The following is a 24,817-nucleotide window of genomic DNA, read 5'->3' as shown; positions in this document are numbered from 1 at the left end:
ATAAGCCAATTATTATCTTCTAGCAGATAACTGATAAGTGGCCCATTTGATATTTCTATATTGTTTTGTCTGAAAACCATTAAAGACTAAAATCAACCTTTTTAAATGCTAAAAGTGAATTTAGGCATCACAAGATTATAATGTACAGTATGAAATTGGATATTAATTTTGAGATTGGCTAAAGTTACCACACACCGCTCCGTACACAAGACCAATGTTATTTTACTATCATTGAGATGCTATTATAATTGTTTTAAAATATTAGAATTTTTTATTTTCGTATTTTCCATTTGAATTTTAACGTTTAGAAATGATTTTTATTTTTATTATGCAATATGTAATAAAACAATTTTAGTTAACTATAATAGTAATACTATAATAACTACTCAAGACTGGAATATAGCGCATAAATCACTCTCCGTTTGGATGGAAAACAGAAGCTTGGACATTTGACCTAATGTCTACTTTCCACAGAAGAAGAACACCAATATGATCCTGGAACAACAACAAAAGAGAGATTTTCATTTCCAGCAGAGCCCATCAAATGTAATGAATCCCTGTCTGTCGGAGGTTTGGGAATGGGTTATTATTCTGGACATGCTCAGAAAACAAGCCATGGACCGTAGCTACCGTCAATGTTCTCCGTGTGGTGGCTTTAAACACAGTTTCACCACAAACATGTTTAACATCTGTAGCTTTACAGTATCCCTAATATAACCTCCTAAACGAGTCCTGAAGCCCTGCGTATGTTTAAAGGGACATGATCAGATATATATTAAGCTGCCTTATCCCTGTGGAAGCTCCTATCCTTCATCTTTTACTCGTTAGCTTCGATCGAGGCCGGTTTCCTCCGTTTAAGCAAATGCGATACTTTACATGGTCAATGTGACATTTATTTGCACTTTATTCATTTTCGTTGTGGCTGAAGCCATTGTGTTTGTCTCTTAAGCATTATTTACTGTGTTTGTTGGAAGATATTTACGGTTTTTAATTCTGTCAGTCTCAGGTTTTAGTTGATGGGTCGCTCAAACGATCTAATCTCTGTCTGGTCATAAATCAAGGATTCATTTGCAGATGGATTCAGCTCTGTTCGACCGCACCAAACAGGAATGAATAACGGGGCAAAGCCTGTTTTTGAAGCTTACTTAATCCTAAAATGACTGTATACTGATCTGAAATGTATATAAGGACAGCCGGTGCAAAATGCCAGGTGTGCTGGAGTGGGTTGATGACGCTGCATGTGTATATCCCATCTGTGTCCCTTGTGAAGCCTCTATAATGTGCTCCGATATCGAGCCTCAGTCCAAACTATTTAATCCTAGTGAACTGCAACGACTGCTGTGATGCTTTTCTGAAAGCGTTTCTTTTAGTTTGACTTTTGTTTGTTTTTTTCTGTATGTGAACCTGTTGATATGAATACAATTAAAAGCACTGCTGTACTTCAGTCTCACTGCAGAAATATATACTCTGGTCTCATATGCTGCATGTGATAAGGGTCTGTCTGTGAGCGTTTAATCATCCGCATTAGTCTCGATGTCTGCTTCCATGACCTCTGTGGAGACATCCGGAGATCAGGATTCTGACATCAGATGTGCTCTTGATTGCTGTTAATGTGAGAGCGTGTCCCAGAATCCAGGCCGCAGAGTAATAGACTGATACTCAGATCACGCTCAGTATTTCTCATGTAAAGTCTGGGAGGTTTCTGTGATTCAGCAGCGGATGCGATTGTCTCTAATTACTGGATAAGGATTGTTGAAACTCAATCAAATTTAGAGCAATTTGCTAATGAATCGTTCAGAAGCTGTTTGCTCTCAAATCAGATCACAATAGTTCATGAACAAGTTTATGGAAGCTATGGAAAATATCATATTGAGGTCATTGCAACTTTTTTTCTCACTATTGCAAGTTTGCATCAATGCTCATTTTGTGTCTCAATAAATGCTCAAAAATCACCTTTTTCCCTTAAATCTGCCAATTCTGAGAAAATTATTTTTCTCCCTTTTTTTTTCTGGGAAATCATTTTAATTTCAGAATTCTGCCTTTTTTTAAACTCAGGAAATGGGAGTTTACATCTTGTAATTCTGATAAAATAATTTTTTTGACATTTTACAATTCTTTGTGAGACATTTGTTTCTCAGAATTCTTAGTTTAAACCTTAAATTCTGAGACGAGAAAAGGAGAATAAATGTTGAGATGTAAATTAATTTTTGAGCAAATAGAATGTCCAGTGACTGGAGCAGTCTGATCGGACTCGTTTGAGTTCACACTTGTAGTTCGGTCCTGGTCCGCTTCACACTGCCATTTAAACAGCGAACCTAAAGGCATAGTGATACCTTCACAACCTGATGACATTACGAAGCTACGAGAATATTTTCTGAGCAGAGAGCAAACAAGAAGGACTTTGAGGAGTAGTCGTCCTGTGCCAGTATGGAGAGTTTCCTCTGCTCGTAAACAAGGCCCAGCTCATGCCTCGTGATACTCTCAGTACTGACGGAGGAGGGGAGCCGTTGACATTTTTGTTTTCTTTCTGCATAAAACATATTCTCGTAGCTTCATAACATTACGGTTGAACCCCTGATGCCACATGGACTGTTTGACTGATGTCCTTGCTATGTTTGTGTTGCTATGAAGACTCAGAGAGCTCTCGGATTTCATCAGAAATATCTTAATTTGTGTTCTGAAGATGGGTTTAAAACAACATGAGGGTGAGCAATTAATGACAGAATTTTCATTTTTGGGTGAACTATCGCTTTACATCTGTTTGATCATAATTACATGAACCTTTTCCTACAATTCTTAAGAAAAAACAAAGAGCTTAGTATAATTTAAGAAACCGCAGGACAGCAGCAGTTAATACACTTATTTATTCACACAGAGAAAAACCTGAATAAAACACAGGAGTATATGACAGTCCAATGAAGAGTTGTGCTGCTTTAGGGTTTGGTGCTCAGTATCTCCTCTGCCGCGGGCTGAAGACGGTGCTGGGGTCGCTGTCTCGCTCCCGCTCTTTCTCCCGCTCGCGCTGGCTGTTGGGTGATAAGGGCTTCTCCACGACGGCCGCCGGCCGCGCTTTATCACTCTTGAACAGATCGCGCCCCGACCGCAGAATCTGCTGCTCGATCTTCCTGTGCCGCTTCATGTCCGACAGCACTTTGTCCAGCCGGGCCTCGCGCTTGACCGTGGAGCGGGCCGAGGATCCTGCAGGAACACAGGTCAGAGGTCATCATTCATTACATCAGCACACCTGTGGAGAACAGTCTGGTCATACCTGGAGTTCTGCAGCGACTCAGAAAAGAGTTCTTGGGAGTCGCCATAGTCTGTTCCTCATCGAAATCAAATTCAGTTGGTGTGAGAGACCTGCGGAGCATATGAATACATTTAATGTCAAGATGTAGAATATATGCACACAGACACGCACACACAGAGACACACACACACACACAGAGACACAGACACACACACACACTGTGTATATATATATACCAGTCAGAGGTTTGGAATAATTAAAGTCTCTTCTGCTCATCAAGACTGCATTTATTTGATCAAAAATACAGTAAAAACTGTGAAATATTATTGTGATTTATAACAGCTGTTTTCTCTGTGAATATGTGTTAAACTGTAATGTATTTCTGTGATCTGCAGCTGTATTTTCAGCATCATTACTCCAGTCTTCAGTGTCACATGATCTTCAGAAATCATAATAATATACTGATTTACTGCTCTTCTTTTATGTGGCTGCTTTTAGAATTATTTAAAGTTCAATTATTAATAATGCTTCATCATATCACTATTTAAATAGATGTACTCCTTGATATTTTTGTGATCTATTTTTTGCAGGATTCTTTGATGAACAGAAAGCTTTTTTAAATGGAAATCTTTTGTAACATTACAAATGTCTTTAGTGTCACTTTTGATCAATTTATTGTGTCCATGCTGAATAAAACTACTAATTTCTTTTAGAAAAATACTCATCCCAAATTTTTGAATGGAGTGGCAAAGACTGTTCAACATTGATAATAATAATAATGTTTGTTGATCAGTAAATCAGTATATTATTATGATTTCTGAAGATCATGTGACACTGAAGACTGCAGTAATGATGCTGGAAATACAGCTTTTATTCACAGAAATAAATTACAGTTTAACACATATTCACATAGAAAACAGCTAGTTTAAATCATAATATTTCAGAGATTTTACTGTATTTTTGATCAAATAAATGCAGCACGCAGAAGAGACGTTCAGACACATGCTGACTGATGTTAGATTCTGAATGTGTATATGTGTGACTGACCGGTGCTGGTTGTCCTCCTCCTGGTTCTTCTGCGAGGCGTCTCCGTCTCTCTCGGGGGAGGGCGTGCGTGGAGGGGTCGGAGGTCGGCGTGGAAGCGGCTCCCACTTCAGCTCCAGCGCGTCTCCTCTGGCCAGGATCTCGTAGAGCCGCTTGATCTCGTCAGGCGGAGGCATCCAGCTCCTGGGGTCCTCCATCTCCTCATCGCTGTAAGGGATCTCCCAGTCCTCCTCACCAGCTCCGTTCATCTCTCCATCCTCCTTCTGCTCCTCCGCCTCCACACAGCCTTCGTCTCCTTCTACATCTGACACATTCAGAGTAACATGTGACGGAACTACATCATTTCATTACAACATAAATGTAACTGTAATCTGTTACAGTTACTGAAAGAAAAGTCTAATTAAATTACAGTTGCTTAAAAAAATGTTAACGATTACAAAGGGTTACATCTGAATATTGAAAACACACACACACACACTCTCAATCACACTCTCACACACACTTTCACTCACACACACTTTCACTCACACACACTTTTTTTAAGTTGATTTAAGTTGTGATAAATCCAGGTTTTGCTTGTCATTATGATGAGAGGGGTGTAGATTTATGAGGAAAAAAAGTAATTTAAAGCAGTTTAACACAACAAAATGTGAAAAAATAAAGGGGTGTGAATACTTTCTACAGGCACTGTACTTACTCTATGGTTAGGATTAGCATGTTATTATGCAGAATTAATTGTTATTATAATAGTAAGTACATGTAACAAGGACACCTTCAAATAAAGTGTTACCAAAACATTCATTAGAAATTTAGAAAAGTAAATCAAATGTAACCAGTAACATTACTTTAATAAAGTAACTAAAATAGTTACACTATTACAGTATTTTAAACGGTAATCTGTAACATCAGCAGTGTCAATAATGTGCACTGAATGTATTGTGAGGAACAGAACAATCTTATACACCTTCCAATAGTCCAAAGTACATTAGGAAAGCATGCAAAAAGCAGAGTATAGAGACAGATGTGTAGTGTACTTGTGTCGTCCTGTGCTGTAGCAGCTTCATGTGTCTCCTCGCTTCTCTCTGGCTTCTTTTCTTCCAGTTTTCCTGCAGTTTTCTCCTCCATCGCCTCTCCTGCACAAACACAGCTCAGACTACTCACCTACACACACTACATGCACAAAAGTATTGGCACCCTTCTAATGAGCAGGTTTGACTACTTTAGTCATTTCCATCAGTACAAATCTTAATATTTGAGCTTATAATGATATGGATAGTCATTTTAGACACTTCCAAACCTAATTCATGTATTTCCATCTGTGTTGGAAGTGTGTAAGGTGACTGTATCCATATGAACAAGTCATCAGTGTTTTTGACTCTTAAAGTCAGTTCTTCCACTCGTGTCTTATACACAGAGACACTGTCAGGTTAGATCAGAAGCACACAATTCTCTAGAATATCATTATAAGCTCAAACATTAAGATTTGTACTCATGGAAATAACTAAAGTAGTCAAACCTGCTCATTAGAAGGGTGCCAATACTTTTGTCCATGTAGCGTACATCAGTTCCAGAACAGCTGCGGTTCTCTGAGCATCATTCAGAAACATTCAGTATGATTATTAATATTGCACAGAAATGCAAACTTACAGTAGTTACAGTACTCTTATAAACAGCTGCGCGGAATAATAACACGCATCAGTGTGGTGTTTATCTTGGCGCGCTGACGTCACTCGCCTCAGGACCCGGATGAGCGGCTCCGCCCACAGCGCCACCGCGCGCTCGGATGACCGACACGCAACCTGTGTTTTCCCGCGGAATACTTTAAAGGGCTCATGAACTGCCTTTGTTTTATTGTTATTTATTATTTTGTACTGTTCTCTGAGGTCTACTTATAATGTCATCAAGATTTTTGCATCAAAATCATCGTAATTTAGAAGTAAGAGGCTATTTTCTGTCCTGTTTAGACTCGGAAGTAAACGCCCCCTGCTGTGATTGGCTGATAGTTGTGTTTGATTGACAGCCTGCATCCTTCACAGATGGACGCTGCTGTGGTCAAACATGCACAAATACACATAACCGTATGTTTAATAACAAAGCAATAGTGATCACGTGATGAGAACAGTTACACTTGTGTAGTGATGCAGCATCATCTGCTGGCTTCAGTCCTTCTTGAATCTGTAATGATTCATTCAGTCGCGCATGCGCAACATTCATCACGTGACAGGCTCATAGACTACTCAAACTAGCATCCATGCTTCTAAACCCACTTAACCTGCATATGCTGTTGTTTTTCAACAGAGCAATAACATGATATTTAGCCTCCTGGCGCTTTCCGTGGCAGTTGCTAGGGTGTTCTGAGCAGCTGCTAGGGTGTTCTGAGCGGTTGCTAGGGTCTTCTGTGCGGTTGCTAGGGTGTTCTGAGCGGTTGCTAGGGTGTTCTGAGCGGTTGCTCTAGGGTGTTTTGTTGCTAGGGTGTTCTGAGCGGTTGCTAGGGTGTTTTGTTGCTAGGGTGTTCTGAGCGGTTGCTATGGTGTTCTGAGCGGTTGCTAGGGTGTTTTGAGCAGTTGCTAGGGTGTTCTGAGCGGTTGCTAGGGTATTTTGTTGCTAGGGTGTTCTGAGCGGTTGCTAGGGTGTTCTGAGCGGTTGCTATGGTGTTCTGAGCGGTTGCTAGGGTGTTTTGTTGCTAGGGTGTTCTGAGCGGTTGCTAGGGTGTTTTGTTGCTATGGTGTTCTGAGCGGTTGCTATGGTGTTCTGAGCGGTTGCTAGGGTGTTTTGAGCAGTTGCTAGGGTGTTCTGAGAGGTTGCTATGGTGTTCTGAGTGGTTGCTAGGGTGTTCTGAGCGGTTGCTAGGGTGTTCTGAGCGGTTGCTAGGGTGTTGACCCAACAGGGAATGTTCTGGCAAGATTCTGTTGATGTTATGAACAATCTCTCAAAGCATGATCACAAAAGCTTTATTTCTACTTTTTCTGGAAACATTTTAGTTGTAAGTTCGTTTAAGATGCTTAACAGTGTTTGCAAAATAATAAAATAGATAGTTTTTTATTGTTGTCTTTAGCATTCACATCATCAAGAAATACTTTTTAACATTTAATTTTTTTATTATTTTTTTTAGCAAAACGTTCTTATAAAATAGATGATGAATGAAATGTTTTATGAAATACTGATATGTATGCGGGGCTTTTTCTTCATAACATTTTTATATTTGTGTTTCGACAGATTTGAACAAATCAATGGAATATGCTGATAATTTAACTGATTATTTAACAGTTATTTTTATATGTATATATATTTTAAAATTGCATATGAAACGTAGCCTAATTAATTTTGCTAGACGGTAGCTCTAACTGTATTGTTTATTAATCTGCTAATATTATTCTCATTCTGAAGAAAGAGTCGCGGTTTCTCAAAAGACTTTTACTTTGGCGGGTGTTCCCATGATTGCAGCAGAGCGGAAGCGGAAGTAGTACAGATCTGCGATGAGTGTTGAGTGGCCCTGGCAGTATAACTTTCCTCCGTTCTTCACGTGAGTAACTGGTTTTATCCCCGGTGATGGAGAACCGGCTCGTGATATTGTCGGAATAATCGGGTCTAGAGTCAAATACTGCTTTGAGCCGCGAATAAAGCGCAGTTTGCGCCGCGCTGCGGAAGTATGATGATTAGTGATGCTGCAAATATAATAATTACAAACACAACATACTCTCAAACACTATCAGTACAATTGTACAGAAACAGCACAACAGATGCAGGCCCTTGTGTAATGTCTGCATTGGTTGTCAGTACCTGACTGGAGCTAATGCGGCGACTGCTCCTGAGCTGGACTGAGAGGAGAGGACAGCAGCGGTCTGAGGTCTGTGTTGTGTTTTATTCAGATTGCAGCCCAATGTTGAGACGAGGCAGAAGCAGCTGGCGGCCTGGTGTTCTCTGGTGCTGTCCTTCTGCAGACAGAGCAAGCTGTACACGCTGGACCTGCTGGAGGCGCAGGAGACCACGCTCTTCAACAACAGCAAAATACACCGTATCCTCTCACGCTTTACACAGACCCAAACCAGCATTCTTCACCAAATACAATCAAACACTGAATGCCGAACACGAAAACAGCAAACTGTGTCAAAGCAGCTTTACAGTATTAAACCGGGAAACATAAGCCTTAAATCTAGACTGCATGTATGTAGCCAAATGTTTTCACCATTGCATAAATTAGCCAAAATGTGCATTTTACTGTTTTGTCTTGCTTTTCAAAGAAAATAAAAAATCAATAACAAAACAACAATTTATAAATGTTTACTTAAAGGGGACCTATTATGCAAAAATCACTTTTATAAGGTGTTTGAACCCAGTTGTGTGGCCGCAGTGTGTGAAAACAACCAGCCTATAACAGTAAAAATCCAGCCTTATAATTATAATCCCAATAAATCATAAACGGTCTCTCAGAACAAGCAATGTCAGATTCTCTCTCTTTAGCTGTATTTATGATGCACAGTACAATCAGATAACGGACGTTTACAGCGAGTGTGTTTTCTGTAAAGATAACAGGCTTGTACTAATAGTGGAATGTGTTTATCTGTAAACCCAAGCTCCGCCCTCTTCTCCTGGAGTACCAGCTCATTTGCATTTAAAGAGACAGTCGTGTTTTGGCTCATGCGCTAAAAGTGGCAATTTTAACAAGCTATAGAACATGATCTGTTATTTTACATCTTGTAATAGGTCACCTTTAACGCTGAACATTGTTAACGTTCTAGTAGAATAATATTTCTCAGACCCCTTCTTGAATCAGGCATGTATGTTTTACTGAACAAATAAAAGCAGGCTTGTGGGTCAGAAGAGACTTCTTTTAAAACATTAGAAAATATTACAGATCCCAATTTGAGCACTATGTGTGAATGTTACAGTAAATGTATTAATAGAGCTGTTGTAATTATTACAACAACAGTAAAATTACAATATTAACATTTATGAATGTTGATGGAGTTCCAGCTTTTTCTCAGAAACCCGCAGGAAGATTTCAGTGCTTCTTTTTCTTGACAACAGCAGATTTATAAATGATGTTTGTCACATGCCTTTAAAATTCATAGAAATGTGACCGAGCAGCTGATGAGTGGCATTGTTTTCTCTCGCTCTGAACCCTGGCTACCGAGCTCATCAGCGCTGTCAGAATACACAATGTTCTGCAGTTTATGAACTGTTTAAGGCCATTGGGTGATTTATTTGGTCTTTTCACTTAAGCTGCCGATCATTCACTGCATCCCAAACGCTTTTCTGTGTGAGGACAGGACATCAAGTTGCTTTTTGCCATCATGTATTTCCCGTAACTTGTGCTGCTCAGGAAAACTGTCTGCTGAAGCCATAGAAGTAGTTTTTGAAGAACTGAGAAAGAAAGGTGGGCTGACGCAGGCGCTGACGAACAGAGACTGTTTCCCAGAGTGGATGATGGATGTTAAAATGATTCTGGTCTTTGCTTTGGCAGGAAACCTGGAATGGTTGGATAAGAATAAATCCCGATGTCTTATAATGTGGAGGAGACCAGAGGAGTGGGGCAAACTCATTTATCAATGGGTGAGAATATACTGCAGCGTTTATTCATACTTATCGTTTACACTGTCAGTCAGAAGTCTCTTCTTACTAAAACTTCTAGATCTAAAATTTTTGATCAATTTAATGCAGTATTAATTTCTTTAAAAAAATAAAATAAAATCTTACTGGTGCCAAACGTTTGAACATATTTACGTACAGACATACCATGACAAATCATAATTAAAACTAGGTGAGTGCTACTGAGCAGTTTGGTCAATGTGTTATTTTAACTCTTTTAAATCTTATTTTAAATCTTTTCTGATATTGTTAAATGCAGGTTTCCAAAAATGGCATGGTCAACTCAGTGTTTACACTTTATGAACTCTCGAATGGAGATGACACAGAAAAGGAAGGTATTAAATATTGAATGTTTCTATTGTACATTGCACTAGATCAGCAGAATGCTAATACACATCTACAGAACTATAAGTTCACTGTGTAGCGTGCACAGCTCTCAGATCACTGTGAAGGGAACTATTCCATTTACTCACCTTGGCTTCAGGTCATCCAGGATGAGGAGGAGTCTCTGTCTCAGCAGCGGATGCTCTGCAGTGAATGGGTGCCGTCAGAATGAGAGTCCAAACAGCTGATAAAAACATCACAATAATCCACATCTGGAGAAGACTAAAGATGAAACTAATCCAGCATTAAGATGTTTATAACTTAAATATGAGTCCATAATCCATAATAACTCTTCCTCCAGAGAAAAAGTGTTCTGGTCTGAATCAGGAGAGAAATCTGCAGATCAAGCAGCGTTTACAAGACAAAACAGCTCTAAACTAATATGTGACTGGATTTTGATGAGAGAGACAACAGGAGATGCACTTTTTCACTGGAGGAAGAGTTATTATGGATTAAAAACATCTTAATGCTGGATTTGTTTCAGGTTTTGTCTTCTCCAGATGTTAACTGATGGACTGGAGTGGTGTGGATTATTGTGATGTTTTTATCAGCTGTTTGGACTCTGATTCTGACGGCACCCATTCACTGCAGAGCATCCATTGCTGAGACACTGATGCAGAGACACATTTATACAAACCTGATGAAGAAACACACTCATCCTGATCTCAGATGATCTGAGCTTGAGTTCAGGACTAGTTGAGTTCTGCTGAAGTGTGTAACAAGTCTGTATGTTTCAGAGTTTCATGGTCTGGAGGACTGGATGCTGCTGCGTTCACTGCAGGCCCTGCAGGCTGATGGGAAAGCAGAAATTATCACTATGGATGATGGGAAAGGTGTCAAGTTCTTTTGAATCAGGCTTTGTGGAGTCAGACTTTGGGGAGTGTTGGGTTTCTCTCAGCCCAGCATCGTCTCAGTTTTGTCTAAATCCACTCGGGATCTTTTCAGACTCTATATTACACTCCGCTACTAAATCAAGTCGTTATTTGGCACAAATGAGCCCAAACTAAATTAAAGGGTCTTCCTTGTTGGAACAAGTTTAAATCGGTGGTTTGACACCTAAACCAAAGTGAAATGTCAGACTGAAACTAAGGAATATGAGTATCTTGATGCAGACCCAGACTAAATCAGTTTTTATTTAGTGTACATGTGTTTTTATCCACTCCTTACAGAGATTGCTGTAAATCCCAAAGGACTCTCGTTCTACTTGAATATTAGTTCTGTGTAGAACCACAAAGCTAGAAGCGCTCTTCTGATCTCAGACACAGTTTTTGTTCCTAAGATTACGTGTTCTCCAGTAAACGTCTTGTTCCTGACGGCGGTGGAATTCATATCAACGTTTTGCTGAAATCTGGCAGCATTCACTGCTTTCCCCGGCTGGCACTGTATCCTCTCATCTTTTATACCGATGTAATACTGTACAAATAAACGAGGGAGGCGTTTTCAGTGCTTCCTGCAAACGAGCGTGTACTGTATGTCTGATTTTCATACAAGTCTCGTGCTTGGCAGCATCTGCTTTACGCTTCTAATGGAGGAGTTGACTGTATCATTATTATTATTATTATTATACTGTTGCTTATGGTTTGGGTTTTTCAACGCAGTCTCTCAGATGTCTACAGAAATGTCTAAATGTTGATTTTGCACAGCACCAGTGTTATCTTAGTATCACTTTAATATTTTGAATTGTTTTTATTATTGTATTTTCTTTTTTAATTTTTGTTTGTGTTCTTTCATTAGTTTATTTAAAAAATATATATATATATAAATAGTTTTTATTAAGTTTTGGTTTTAGTTATTTTGGTGGTTTAAAATGTTTAATTATTATCTTGGCAACTACCTGTTTTTTTAATTATAGTTAATGTATATTTTATTTCAAGTAATGAAACTGAATTTTATGGGTTTGGTTTTAGTTTATGATAACCCTGTAAATGTACACATTATTATTATTATTTGTATTTAAAATATATATATATATTTTTTTTAAATATTAGTTTAAATGCCAAGATAAAATAGGTTATAGTTTTTCTTTAAAAAACGAAAAATAGTGTTTAATATAAAAGCTCGTCATGCCAGTAATATGTTAAGATCCTGAGCTTCATATATAGTGCATCTTGCACCGCGTGTTGGCTGAATCCTGCTGATAGTGATGGTCAGTAAGAGCGACAGACAGGTGGCGCTCATGAGCATCCCTTTACTGAATGATGCAGGGCATCCCTGAGGGTCAGTTCAGTGCTGACCACACAAACCAAGACGCAGAGGACTCGTGCTTGTCTTAAAATAAATACACTCAGTTTAATATTTCAACTAATGCAATAACAATAATGCATATTTGAACTCGGTCTGCGTCCGGTGTGTTTAGGCCAGATGTTTATTCTGGTTTGCAGAAGGGTTTTGTTCTTGATTGTGAGAGATGTGAAACAGAAGCTTTGCAGTATCTGAGCTGTAGAAAGTTAATAGCATGCTTGTAGAGAATATTTGCACAGTTTTGGTGTGGTGTGCATTGTTTGTTTATGATTATGGGTTAAATGTATTGGCTGATGAGATTAGATTCGACTAGAATGTTGTTATAGATGAACAAAACATGACAAGCATAGCCCTTTTAAATGCATTATTGTTCATTCTCTTCTGGGAGCAGCATGGACAGACCAGTCCTTTAATAAACCAGCATGAGGAAAGTCTAACATAGTGGGGGTGCAGTTATGGCTTTCAGCTCATATCTAAATGCCAGGTTTTTGTTTGTGAAAGATAATTAGATTTCCTGTGAATGAAAGTCAAGGACAGTAATTTAATCAGTTCTCTAAACTTCTCCTAATTGATTTCTTAATTGTCATTGTCAGTAGTTAGGAAACATCAGCTGGGACTGGTCGGGGTAAGTTGTCACAAGCTATAGGCTATTCATAATAAATATGCATATAAATGAGTTGTTGTTGAACAAAATTCGATGTTGGTTTAAAAGGTCTACTCTAAAAGTTTAAAATAGCTTATGATAGATAGATGCCTGTATATAAGTCACAGAATAAATTGACCTTGAGTCTGCTTTGTCTGTTACTGGTTTTTCAAATCGTCTATTAGTGGCTTTTTTTTAATAATTCAACATTTTGTAAGAACTAACAAATATTTCTGTTTATAGAAGCACATAACTGGCTGATGCATTATCTTGCACATGCTAAACAAAGAATTTTAGACTTTAATATCAAATCTTCCCCATCTTACACAGTGTTTAGGATGTTGCAGAAGAGTTGACCTAGGTTGCTGTTTACACATATGCCACGGTAGTTATTGGGCTCAAATCTGCCTCTGTTTTTATGGATTGGGGTGATTGATTAGGCCTTTGTTCCAAATGTTGGGGAATAAACCTGAACTAAGGATGATATTGAAGAGCTTGAGGATGGCTAATCTGAGTTTGTGCTCCGTGTATTTGATCATTTCCTTTAGGATGCCATCGACACCACAGGTGTTTTGGGTTTCCAGGGTTTGTATTTTGTCTAATAGTTCAGCTCGTGTAACTGGAGAGTCTAAAGGCTTCTGGTAGTCTTTGATGGTCGACTCTAAAACCCTTAGTTTTTCACACAGTGCATGTTGTTCCTGATTGTTTTCTATATTACTAAAAAGGTTGGAGAAGTGGTTTATCCACACATCTCCATTCTGGATGGCTAGTTCTTGATGGTAAGATGTGTTTAGTGTGTTCCAATGTTTCCAATAACTATTAAACTATATCTTATGATTTTAAATCTGTATTTAACCTCAGAACGATCTCAAAGTAAAAAGAGGTGAGAAAGTCTGATTTTAGTGGCTGTGCTTTCAAAATATATATATATTTAAATCTTAATTGAAGAGAAGAAGGACTCTGTAAGTCTGGCAGTAATCAGTGTAGAGTTCTACTGTAAGGGTAACCCTGCCTGATTTACATGCTTCAAAATGATTTGCAGTTTAGAAAAATTAGAAATGTAGAAGTTGGAATAGTTACACTACTTATTACATTTAAATAGGGTAACTTCTGATGTGTAACCTGTTACATTTCCTGCGAAAACGAATCACAAGCAGAAAATCTACTGCTCCAGCCAGCGCAGGTGAGGGGGCGGGGTCATGCGAAGGGGGAGGAGTCAGGCGCTCGCGCTCGCGGTGAAGAGCTGCATGCACGCGCGTCTCTCCAGAACACACAGGAGCCGCGAGCGCGCGCTGTTTAACTCCTCTCTGCTCAGAATAAGGTAAATATGCGATTACGAGGCTTTTTTTAATAGATAAGGAGAAGCAGTGTAGCTGGGACTAGCTGAATCTCTCTCGTGTTGTTGTTAGACTATCATTATAATCTCATTTGCTGTCGTATTTTCTCGTAAAAAGCTGTTCTTGGAGGAAATGCATGTTTCCATCTTTAAGCGCATTTCGGAATATCGCATAAAATACTCTGCATGCAAACACCAAGCTGCACATAGATTCTAAAAATGCGCTTAAAAAAACTTTTACGCACAGGATAAACTTTTATTCGATAAGAAAAAATGCGCATAAACTTCGATGGAAACACATTTAGGCTACAGAATAAACTCCCCCATGCATGCGCATCAAAGCAAGTCATGTGAGTTTGCACGATGAGACGGGATAACCTGACTAACCAGCAGACCGATGTCGTTCACAGCATCAGAGATATTGTTTGGGTCGTTCAGAAACACCTGAGCAAAGTCTGTCATCGATATATTTCTGTATCCGCCTCCGACAGCGTTTATTGTGTTTCATGCTCTCTGAGGCGCAAGTCATTTATTATATATAAAAATGATTCTTTTCAGTGGCTTCTCCTACTGCTAGTTTTACTGCAGGAAGTGACGGGTTTGTTCTCTTTGACTCGTTGGATGGAAACGAGGCTTTACTCGCCAGTGTTTTATGCGATGCTGCAGTTTTGCGCACAGGTTAACTTCGCGTCTTTGGATGGAAGCGCAGTGTTGTTGCGCGCTTTAACTCGTGTTTGTGTGTTTGCTGCAGTGCTGCTCTGAGCTGCTCAGCATGGAGCTGGCAGGACTCGGGTTCTCAGGGTTAGCTGTGGAGTTAGAGGAGGACTGTCTCTCCAGAGTGCCCATGCTGCGGAGGAACTCTTATGTGCTTCACAAACTCAGCGTGGAGATCGAGCCACAGATATACAGCGAGACGCTCTCCAAAGCGCTGTCGTGGTCCACCGAGAACACATTACTGTCGGAGAGAAGAGCCGCTGAGGATAACACAGACCCTCCAAGTGTGTCCTCGACCGCTGAGGTCAGCTCAGCTGCTCCGGAGGACTGGTCAAGCCCTGTCCAGACGCCTCTGTCCCCCAGCTCAGACTCCGACACTGAGGGCCCCAAGACTGAGAGCGCGGCCCCCAGACGCCCGTTCCTCAGCAGACTGGAGCAGGAGGAGAAGGAGGACATCGAGACCAAAGCCGTGGCCACCTCGCCGGACGGAAGATACCTGAAGTTCAACATCGAAATTGGGAGAGGATCCTTCAAGACGGTGTACAAGGGTCTGGACACGGAGACCACGGTGGAGGTGGCCTGGTGTGAGCTACAGGTGAGAGTTCTGACCCTGGACTACAAAACCGGTCATAAGGGTCCATTTTCAAATCTTTCCATTGATGTATGGTTTGTTATGATCGGACAATATTTGTCTGAGATACAACTATTAGAAAATCTGGAATCTGAGGGAGCAAAAAAATCTAAATATTGAGAAAATCTCCTTTAAAGTTGTTCAAATGAAGTTCTTAGCAATGCATATTACTAATCAAAAATGAAGTTTTGATATATTTACAGTAGGAAATTTACTAAATATCTTCATGGAACATGATCTTAATATCCTAATGATTTTTGTCATAAAAGAGAAATGTATAATTTTGATCCATACAATGTATTGTTGGCTATTGCTACAGATATACCTGTGTTACTGATGACTGCTTCTGTGCTGCAGGGACATATATCAGTGTTTTATGTAGAAGAGTCTGGGTTTAGAGGTTTCATAATTAACTTTTAAACACACTATCCATTGATTTAATAAATGCTTTATTATAAGCTTTAAAACTTTCTGGGAACACTTTACAGTAAGGTTTCATTTGTTAACATAAACTAAGAATGAAAAATAGTTTTAAAGTGTTTATTAAATTTGGTTGATTTTAATCTATATTCATTAATGTTGTATGCAGCTGAGCTTACATGAACTAACAATAATCAGTTGTATTTTTATTATTGAAGATTAATAAATGCTGTAACAAATGTTTAGTTTATAGTTAGTTAGTTAATGCATTAATTTGTGTTAACGAATGAGAGCTTATTGCTAGCAGTGAGTTTCTGACTGGCGGGTAGTTATGGGTTCTTCACCAGGATACTGTCACTAAAGCATCTCAGAGCTTGTTTATTGTTTGAATTGAGAAGATGAGTGAGGTTTCTCCATCCGTGACCGGGCCAGTCTCTACTGCTCGCTCTGCTTCTGAGCCAGATAAACTCAGAAAGCTTCTGATGTTGTGCCTGTCGGGAGATTTGCTCTTGACCGGTCGTCTGGAGCCGCAGCAGTCCTGAATACTGACTTTAGAGTCAAACCTTGCTGTATTTGGCCAAATCTGAGCACAGTTTGAGATTCTTTAGATCTCTGAATCTGAAAAACAGGACACTTTAGAGAAAAGCTTAAAGTTAAAACTGCTGTCAAGGAGAAAGAGTTGTAATATCAGTTATTAATTATCTTTCTTACCTATGGGCCAGTTTGGATAATAGCTTACAATACAGTCCACTGTAAACAATGATTTGTTGAAGCTGTAAATAGATTATTCAATTACATTTGACAAGAAAATACTTTCTACTTCAAAATATCACATTTAATTCAGTTTTACACATCATTTCTTCAAAACAATTTTCACTCAGAAATGGCTTGTAAATTACACCAAATTAGTTTTTAGTGTATCTTTAAAAAATATTTTTATTTTTCAATTTTTTTTGTTTTTGTTGAATAGTTGTGTTTCTGTTTTTAATCAAGTGCAGTTGCATAAAAGTGACATTATGATGTCTTTATGTACTTTTTGAAACGTGAAAGTTGTGGTTTCATCCATTGGAATTTCAACAGATGGACAAAAATAACGAGAGCATATTAAACATGTCTTCATTTGGGAGACTTGTGGGTTTGAAAGGACACGAGGACTTGTTGTTTTTGAGTGAATGTCCCTTTAATGATTTGCATCTATTTAACACCGTATGATGGCCTTAGCCAAACATGTTTTGCTTTGATAGGACTGATATGAGCGGAACAAGCAAACTTTGGGAGTTTGTCAGAAGTGCAAACACAGGATTAAATCAGCGTGACGGGGCTTCTCTAGCATCATGGTGTACCGAGCTTCAGTCATCTGAGGGAACAAGCCTTAACTGCTGCAATATCAGCTTCAACTGAAGGCAGAAGAGTGAGCTTTGAGCTAGAGACTGAAGCATAGGAGTCATTTGCTCAAAAATGAATAATCTGTTATTATTTACTCACCCTTTTTATTGAATGTCATTCCAAACCAGAGACTTCCTTTTTGGAAGAAAGGAACACAAAAGGAGATGCTTTGAAGAATGTTCATGCTGCTCTTTTCCATACCACATCAAATAATGGGCCTAAGTTAAATTCAAGTGATTATTTTTTGATAATCTTGTAATATAATGTCAATTTCTTTAACCCCCCCCCCAAAAAAGAATAGAGTATGAATCTGGAATGACATGAGAGAGAAAATAATGGAGGAATTTTTATTTTTAGGTGAACTATCTTTTTAATTACTATAATAGAAACTGTTATAGGATAGATTCAATAGTTTTGTTAGTATTTTGAATTAAACTTTGTTTTTAAAAAAATGTATTGGAATTTTAAAGTTTTAGTAATTTTATGTTTTTGACTTTTATTTGCTTTTTTTATGTAAATAGTTTTTTTAACTTAAGTTTTAGTTTATTTAATTTGAGATATTTTAGTATTTAAAATAAATAATTTGTAATTTTTAATTTTAATCAAAACTGTGTGCGTGTGTGTGTGTGTGTGTGCATGTGTGTGTACCTACTAAACCATATTTTAGGGACAAATTTGTACCCAAAAGTGAGGTAAACCTGACAAAATCTCCAAAAACCTCCCTTTGGGGACGTCCTCATTTGTAAAACGGGTTTAAAAATAAACAAAACAGGTTTTTTTGAAATTGTAGAAATGCACAAAGTCTCCTGTGAGGGCTAAGTTTAGGTGTAGGGTTGGTGTAGGGCAATAGCACACACAGTTTGTTCAGTATAAAAACCATTACGCCTATGGGATGAACCCATTTAGATAGCTCAGTAAACGTGTGTGTGCGTGCGTGTGTGAGTGTGTGAGAGTGTGTGTGTGCGTGCGTGTGTGAGTGTGTGAGAGTGTGTGTGTGCGTGCGTGTGTGAGTGTGTGAGAGTGTGTGTGTGCGTGCGTGTGTGAGTGTGTGAGAGTGCGTGCGTAGTTCGATACACTGTACCTGGCCACACATCACAGCACTGTCACTGTCTCGTAATGATATGTTTGACTCTTTGCTGCAGCTTGTTAAAGCGGTTAAGCTGAATCAAAAGAGTCCCTCTGCAGGCGTTAATCAGCTCTGATGGGATTCAGTGCTGCTCTGACCTTCAGTGATCTGGCCTCGTGCAAACATGCGCTGACCTTCAGATCACTTCTCCTCAGTCTCTGTCCACTGAACCCAAACAACAGCAGTCCTTCACTCTAAACAATACAGAAACAGTTTTCACTCAGAAGTTGCTCGGAAATTTCAAAAGCAATTACAGAGAAAGAAACACATTGAATAAAACACTTTCACAGTGTTTGGGATCCTAGATTTCTGAACGGAGATCTTTCTAAAACTCCAACACTAGGTTTGCACCTAGAAAACATGTGCTGTTTACCCGCTCTTGTGGAAAAGAAGTGTGCTGATTGTACTGAATGGACACTTGTAGTAAACATTAATTAAGTAACATTCATTTAAAAAGACCATTTTATAGTCTTAATCACTTAATAATCATTATGCTTTAATAAACATTTGTCACTACATTAATTTTGATGTGTTGGCACATATAACGTACTATAATTAGTTTAAAATAATTGTAAATAATTAAATAGCTGATAACTAACTATAAAAAGTTTAGATTTGACCTGTATTGTTTTATTCACCGTTACGTTTGACATTAATGTTAAAATTACAATTACATTTCTGAACTGTCGCAATAAATACAACAATCAGCATAATAAAATATCGCCGGATCCACATTCGTTTGCTTTGGATGAAACCGAAGGTGTTTTTAGTGCAACTCTACAGACATTTCATTTCAGAGCTTCCTGAGTAATAAAGACGTTGACTGACATGGAAACTGAACGCTTCACTTTGAAAGGGTTGTGAAATGTGCATTTGTGCTTTTTGCATTTAATTCTGTAAACTGGTTGCAAATCATGGTTTAGTGACCTTTTGTGGTCCTTTATCAGGGTTAAGGAAATTTGATGTCATTGGACCCTGTTCATGATCAGTAATTTCCCAGCATGCATGCAGTCATGCTCGTAGCAGAACATTGTGGCCTTTGGCTGTTCACGGCTTTAAATGAATGCTTTAATCAGTTTAACATCTACTGTATGATTGTGTTGGTGAATCTGCTGCAATCTCTCACAAGCAAACGCTTGAGTTTTCTCTAACCAGGAGCGTCTGCTGCTCTGTTCCAGTGATGACAGAACCTATCAGTTCAATATTAACTGATTTTGAACCACTTTTAGGATGATTCTCGTAAAAAAAAAAAAAAAATGTGATGCATTATTTATTAAAAAAATATGATGCATTATTTCAGTAGTTAATTATTTAAACACTGTGCTAGTATTTGTTGGACTCAGTTTAATTTATGCATATCAACATAAAGTAAATTATAAATATATATAAAGTAAAAAGTAAGTAAAAAGGGTTCAGTAAGATTTAATGTTTTTAAAGAAGTCTATTTTGTCTGCATTTACTTGATCAAAAATAAAAACAAACAGTAAAAACAGGTCATATTTAAATGTTTTTCATTTTCACAAGGACTAGTAAAGGGTGTTTCCAAACTTTGATCTTGTTTTTAAAAATATAAAGGAAGATGTATATTTTCATATGCTGTATAAAGATTGAAAATATGATCTGAAAATAGTAAGTGTGATATTACAAAGACACATTGTTGTCTAAATGAAATAACTGGCTTTTAAAGTCTTGTGGTGCTGAAGTCAAAACTAATTCTGACACATTCTAGTTTTTTAAATTATATTATCAAATACATGCTACCATTCAAAAGTTTAGGGTTGGTAAGGTTTTTAAGTCTCTTCTGATCAGCAAGGCTGCATTTATTTGATCAAAAATACATAAAAACAGTGAAATATTATTACAATGTAAAGCAGCTGTTTTCTGTGTGAATATGTGTTAAACTGTAATGTATTTCTGTGATCTGCAGCTGTATTTTCAGCATCATTACTCCAGTCTTCAGTGTCACATGATCTTCAGAAATCATAATAATATACTGATTTACTGCTCAACAAACATTATTATTATTATTATCAATGTTGAACACAGCTGTGCTGCACAATATTTTTGTGGAAACCGGGATGCATTTTATTTCTCAGGATTCACAGATGAATAGAAAGTTCAAAAGAACAGCATTTATTCAAAATAAAAATCTTAGACAAATAATAGTAGTCTTTACTCAAATTAATACACTGTATTCTCATTAATACAATGTATTTACATTTACTTGCAATTGCACGATTAATGATGAAGTTGCAATGTATTACATACACAATATTATCTTTAATAATGTCAAATAACACGAGTTAAATATATCATTAATATTTTAATGTGCTTTAGTGTATTAGTCAGCAAATCAAAACAAGTGCACTTTGTTCTTTTGTTTAAAACACATCAAATGCTCATTAAAACATAATAATTTAAATGCACTTTAAAGTAAACCTTTAAATGTGATGTTATTATAAAGTGCACTTTTTTAAGTGTACTTAAGAAACACAGTCATAAAATCGTCTCTTTAAGATATATTTATTTCATTACTGCCTGCAGTTTTTTAAAAGTACACTTTTAAGATTTGAAGCACACTACAAGCACACAGTGCACTTCTTTTTCTCAAGGGAACCAAAAACAATTTGACCTGCATCATCTGCCTTATCTTTATAGTAAGTGTAGCCCTTATTGACGGTTTGTGTTTGCTGAATCTACAGGACTCTAAACCTCATCACAGTCATTTGACGTCGGCCCAAAAACAACGAGAGAGAACTTATGTTGTCTTTATTCTTTGTTGTAGTCAGAGTTGGAAATGTTGTGAGTTTTGTATGTTAGCGAGGACAGATATCTGTAGAAGAACCCGTGTTCAAAGACCTGCTGTTGTGGTGTTCTCGGTGAGCGATGACTGAAAAAGCAACCCATGTTTGTTAGTTCCCTCACATTCGGACGGGATCGGTCTGAAAGGAGAAGGAGCTCTAATGGAGTATGTTTAAGATTTGTCCCTGACTGTTAGAAAGCGAGCGAGGGAAGGGAAAGTGAGAGTATCGGAGCGTAACCTTCAGATGGAGAACAAAGCGTCTGTTTCCAAACTCCCAGTGATCTAACTATCACTTCATTCTGCTTTCACATCCTCCTCTCCGCTCGAGCAAAGCATTGAGTCATTCTGACTAATGAAGACACCCCTACCCAGAAAATCTATAAATCTGAATGGAAATGGGCCGAACAGATTGGCAAGAAGCAGCGGTGTTTCCAGACCACATAATGCAGGCAAATAGCATGAACAAGAAAACTGTTCTTATTCTGCTTTTTTCTCCATTGGGAAGAAATGTGTTCATTTTGGCAGAATTTCTCAGCTGATTTGTCCAAATCGAAGCATTTTCACTAGTGGCCTCAGACTGTGTGTGTATGTAAAGTGCTAACAGAATGAACAAACTGGTTTTATTTAGGCCAGTATTTAACCTAACTAAGTCATGCATTAATCTAAATTAACCTAAACTAAATCTTTGAGTTAAAAGGTGCAGAATCTTTAGTGTGCATTTGATTGAATAAAATAAAGATTACTGTAGTATGGTTTACACTCCTTCAGCTTCAAAATTTCACATTTAATTCAATGTGTTACTGGCTGTTTCTTTGTAAATAACGTAATGGTTCACACAAAATTGAAAATGTGCTGTTAATGTGTTCACCCTCAGTTCATCTGAGATCAGGATGAGTGTTTCTGCATCAGGTTTGTAGAAATGTGTCTCTGCATCAGTGTCTCAGCAATGGATGCTCTGCAGTGAATGGGTGCCGTCAGAATGAGAGTCCAAACAGCTGATAAAAACATCACAATAATCCACACCACTCCAGTCCATCAGTTAACATCTGGAGAAGACAAGATGAAACTAATCCAGCATTAAGATGTTTTTAACTCATTCTGACGGCACCCATTCACTGCAGAGCAAGTGATGTAAAGGGTGAGCACATTTGCAGCAAATTCTCATTCTTGGGAGGACTATTCCTTTAATTGTGGACAACTTTCTACAGCTTTGATTATAAAGGGTGACAGAAAGAGACAGAAGCAGTTCAACAAATGGAAATGTCTGTGAATGAGTACCAAACTGTCATTTGATTAAAAAGTCTTCAATATCAATGATTGAGAAAAGGCTGCTTACCTGCATGACCTCATCTGAGCGATTGCATTAATCGCCGTATGTTTTAATGACAGTCCCGTAATGATAAGGGGGTCATTGAGAAGAGATAAATACAGAATCTCCAGCTGTGAAAATTCAGCCGTGAACCGAGACGCATGAATCTGTGTTTTATGACATGCGTTACCTTTTGCTGCCTGCTATATTTAATGGAAAGTGTTGACCTCAGGGTCGTGTGCTTTATAGGTTCTTGTGAACAGCGTGTAAGTGCATGCTCTGACGTTCAGTCCTGACCTGCTTTCTCAAGCCGAGAAAAAGGAAATGTCAGAGCTAACCATCTGCACTTAAAGCATTTTAATTGTTTGAAATGTTAGACACTGCTGGAATGTATTTTAAAGCACTGATGCCATATTTTTAATGTGGCTAATAATCCAGTCCAGATGTGTCCTGATGTGGTTCTCTCCAACTAGCCTGGACTGGTTTGGCTTTAACTCAGTACTTTGTTTGCGACACTGAGACACAAATACACACGAAACGGGCTCCAAAAGTCTGAGATCAATTGTGAATATGCTTTTAAGTTATTACAATATTGTTCATTACAAATGAAATCATCAGCATAAGAATTTTAGTGAAAGGTTTACGATTAAATTGTTTTAAACTCAGTCCATCTCATGGTTTAAGTTTATTACAAATTATACTGAATGATCAGCATTTCATCTCAACAAAGTATCCTCTGCAGTGAATGGGTGCCGTCAGAATCTGAGTCCAAACAGCTGATTAAAAACTTGATGTTTTTAACTCAAACACGAGTCTATAATCCATAATAACTCTTCCTCCACTGAAAAAGTCCTTCTCCTGTTATCCCTCACATCAAAATCCAGCCACATATTTGTTTAGAGCTGTTTTGTCTTGTAAACGCTGCTTGATCTGCAGATTTCTCTCCTGATTCAGACCAGAACACTTTTTCTCTGGAGGAAGCGTTATTATGGATTATAGACTCATATTTGAGTTAAAAACGTCTTAATGCTGGATGTGTTTCATCTTTTGTCTTCTCCAGATGTTAACTGATGGACTGGAGTGGTGTGGATTATTGTGATGTTTTTATCAGCTGTTTGGACTCTCATTCTGACGGCACCCATTCACTGCAGAGCATCCATTGCTGAGACACTGATGCAGAGACACATTTATACAAACCTGATGAACAAACACACTCATCCTGATCTCAGAGTAAATTTAATTTAGAGAAAAATAATAATAATTTTGGGGTGGTACTATTAAAGGTACTTTATAAAGGTACTATTTCTTTAAAATCCTTAAAAATGATCTTATCAGAATTACAATTTGAGTGAATAGTTGAAAAAAGTTTCAAAATCTTAAAACCTTGTAAATAATAAATATACTTCAACACTGAAAAGTATGAACAAAAACAATGAAGTCCAACAAAACAATGCACATTTGTGCCTAATATATTTGTGTGCTCTGTATTCAAAATCAGATGCAGGTTGAGTCTCCAGTGATATCAGGTGTGCTGTGTGTGGTCTGCAAAATCACTAAACAATATAATAAAGTGTTGAAACAGATTTCTCAACTGCACTGCCATTGAAAGAAGTCTTATTACAGTTAATTATGGCTGCACAATTTGTTCAGTAAATTATACTGCAGATAGTTTAATAAACACAGCCGTTATAACAACAGCATGATAAACATCAAGGCTACAAAAACAGCTTCACAATACAGTTTGTTCTGCCGCGGGAGGTACCAGAACAATCCTCTGCTCTCCGCTAACGGTGTGTGTTTGGTGAATAATGCTGAAATCTCTGAGAACACTTTATTTGGTCATTAAAATAAAAACACGCTGAGGATGATCAGATGCCAGAGGAAAGAGGTCGTGCTAACTTTTCCCCCAGTGCCAAACCTTCCTTGGTGTATTCATGCAGAAAT

General features: G+C 38.0%; 3 protein-coding genes across 5 annotated transcripts in view; 2 read left to right on the top strand and 1 right to left on the bottom strand.

The window, feature by feature from the left end:
- Nucleotides 1–2,849: 2,849 nt before the first annotated feature.
- On the bottom strand, nt 2,850–6,072 carry LOC306852018 (PAXIP1-associated glutamate-rich protein 1-like). Of its 3 annotated transcripts, none has more exons than XM_079388586.1 (5): nt 5,939–6,072; nt 5,326–5,424; nt 4,295–4,595; nt 3,269–3,357; nt 2,850–3,198 (listed from the first exon to the last, which is right to left on the bottom strand). In XM_079388586.1, exons 2-5 carry the CDS (start codon nt 5,414–5,416, stop codon nt 2,948–2,950), a joined length of 732 nt encoding a protein of 243 aa, XP_079244712.1. In that variant the 5' UTR covers nt 5,417–5,424; nt 5,939–6,072; the 3' UTR covers nt 2,850–2,947. The 3 variants fall into 3 exon arrangements, with proteins under 3 accessions (XP_079244712.1, XP_079244714.1, XP_079244713.1); XM_079388588.1 differs by having other exon boundaries at nt 4,826–5,424; nt 5,939–6,035; XM_079388587.1 differs by having other exon boundaries at nt 5,808–6,028.
- Nucleotides 6,073–6,567: 495 nt separating this feature from the next.
- On the top strand, nt 6,568–11,805 carry LOC306852017 (vacuolar protein-sorting-associated protein 25). The gene is made up of 7 exons (XM_079388585.1): nt 6,568–7,274; nt 7,679–7,814; nt 8,161–8,306; nt 9,615–9,668; nt 9,756–9,844; nt 10,140–10,215; nt 11,002–11,805. The coding sequence occupies exons 2-7, from the start codon at nt 7,768–7,770 to the stop codon at nt 11,112–11,114; spliced, it is 525 nt and encodes a 174-aa protein (XP_079244711.1). The 5' UTR covers nt 6,568–7,274; nt 7,679–7,767; the 3' UTR covers nt 11,115–11,805.
- Nucleotides 11,806–14,407: 2,602 nt separating this feature from the next.
- Nucleotides 14,408–24,817, top strand: part of LOC306852288 (serine/threonine-protein kinase WNK4-like) — a 60,859-nt gene continuing 50,449 nt past the window's right edge. The window contains exons 1-2 of the mRNA XM_079389002.1: nt 14,408–14,469; nt 15,236–15,793. Of these exons, the coding sequence (XP_079245128.1) occupies nt 15,257–15,793 (537 nt within the window). The 5' untranslated portion in view covers nt 14,408–14,469; nt 15,236–15,256. The remainder of the gene's footprint in view (nt 14,470–15,235; nt 15,794–24,817) is intronic.

Source organism: Barbus barbus (assembly GCF_936440315.1).
Source record: "Barbus barbus genome assembly, chromosome: 32".
Lineage (NCBI taxonomy): Eukaryota > Metazoa > Chordata > Actinopteri > Cypriniformes > Cyprinidae > Barbus > Barbus barbus.
The sequence above is the reverse complement of the archived record's forward strand: the minus strand, read 5'-3'. Positions and strand labels throughout refer to the sequence as shown.

Bases quoted from the DNA above. Each gene is read 5' to 3' on its own strand.
- LOC306852018 (XM_079388586.1), bottom strand. From the start codon at position 5,416: ATGGAGGAGAAAACTGCAGGAAAACTGGAAGAAAAGAAGCCAGAGAGA. The intron at 3,358-4,294 runs GTCAGTCACACA...TATGCTCCGCAG, and splicing joins GAGGAGGACAACCAGCACCG to GTCTCTCACACCAACTGAAT. The intron at 3,199-3,268 runs GTATGACCAGAC...GTGTTCCTGCAG, and splicing joins GAGTCGCTGCAGAACTCCAG to GATCCTCGGCCCGCTCCACG.
- LOC306852017 (XM_079388585.1), top strand. From the start codon at position 7,768: ATGAGTGTTGAGTGGCCCTGGCAGTATAACTTTCCTCCGTTCTTCAC. The intron at 9,669-9,755 runs GTGGGCTGACGC...TTGCTTTGGCAG, and splicing joins TGAAGAACTGAGAAAGAAAG to GAAACCTGGAATGGTTGGAT. The intron at 9,845-10,139 runs GTGAGAATATAC...TGTTAAATGCAG, and splicing joins GCAAACTCATTTATCAATGG to GTTTCCAAAAATGGCATGGT.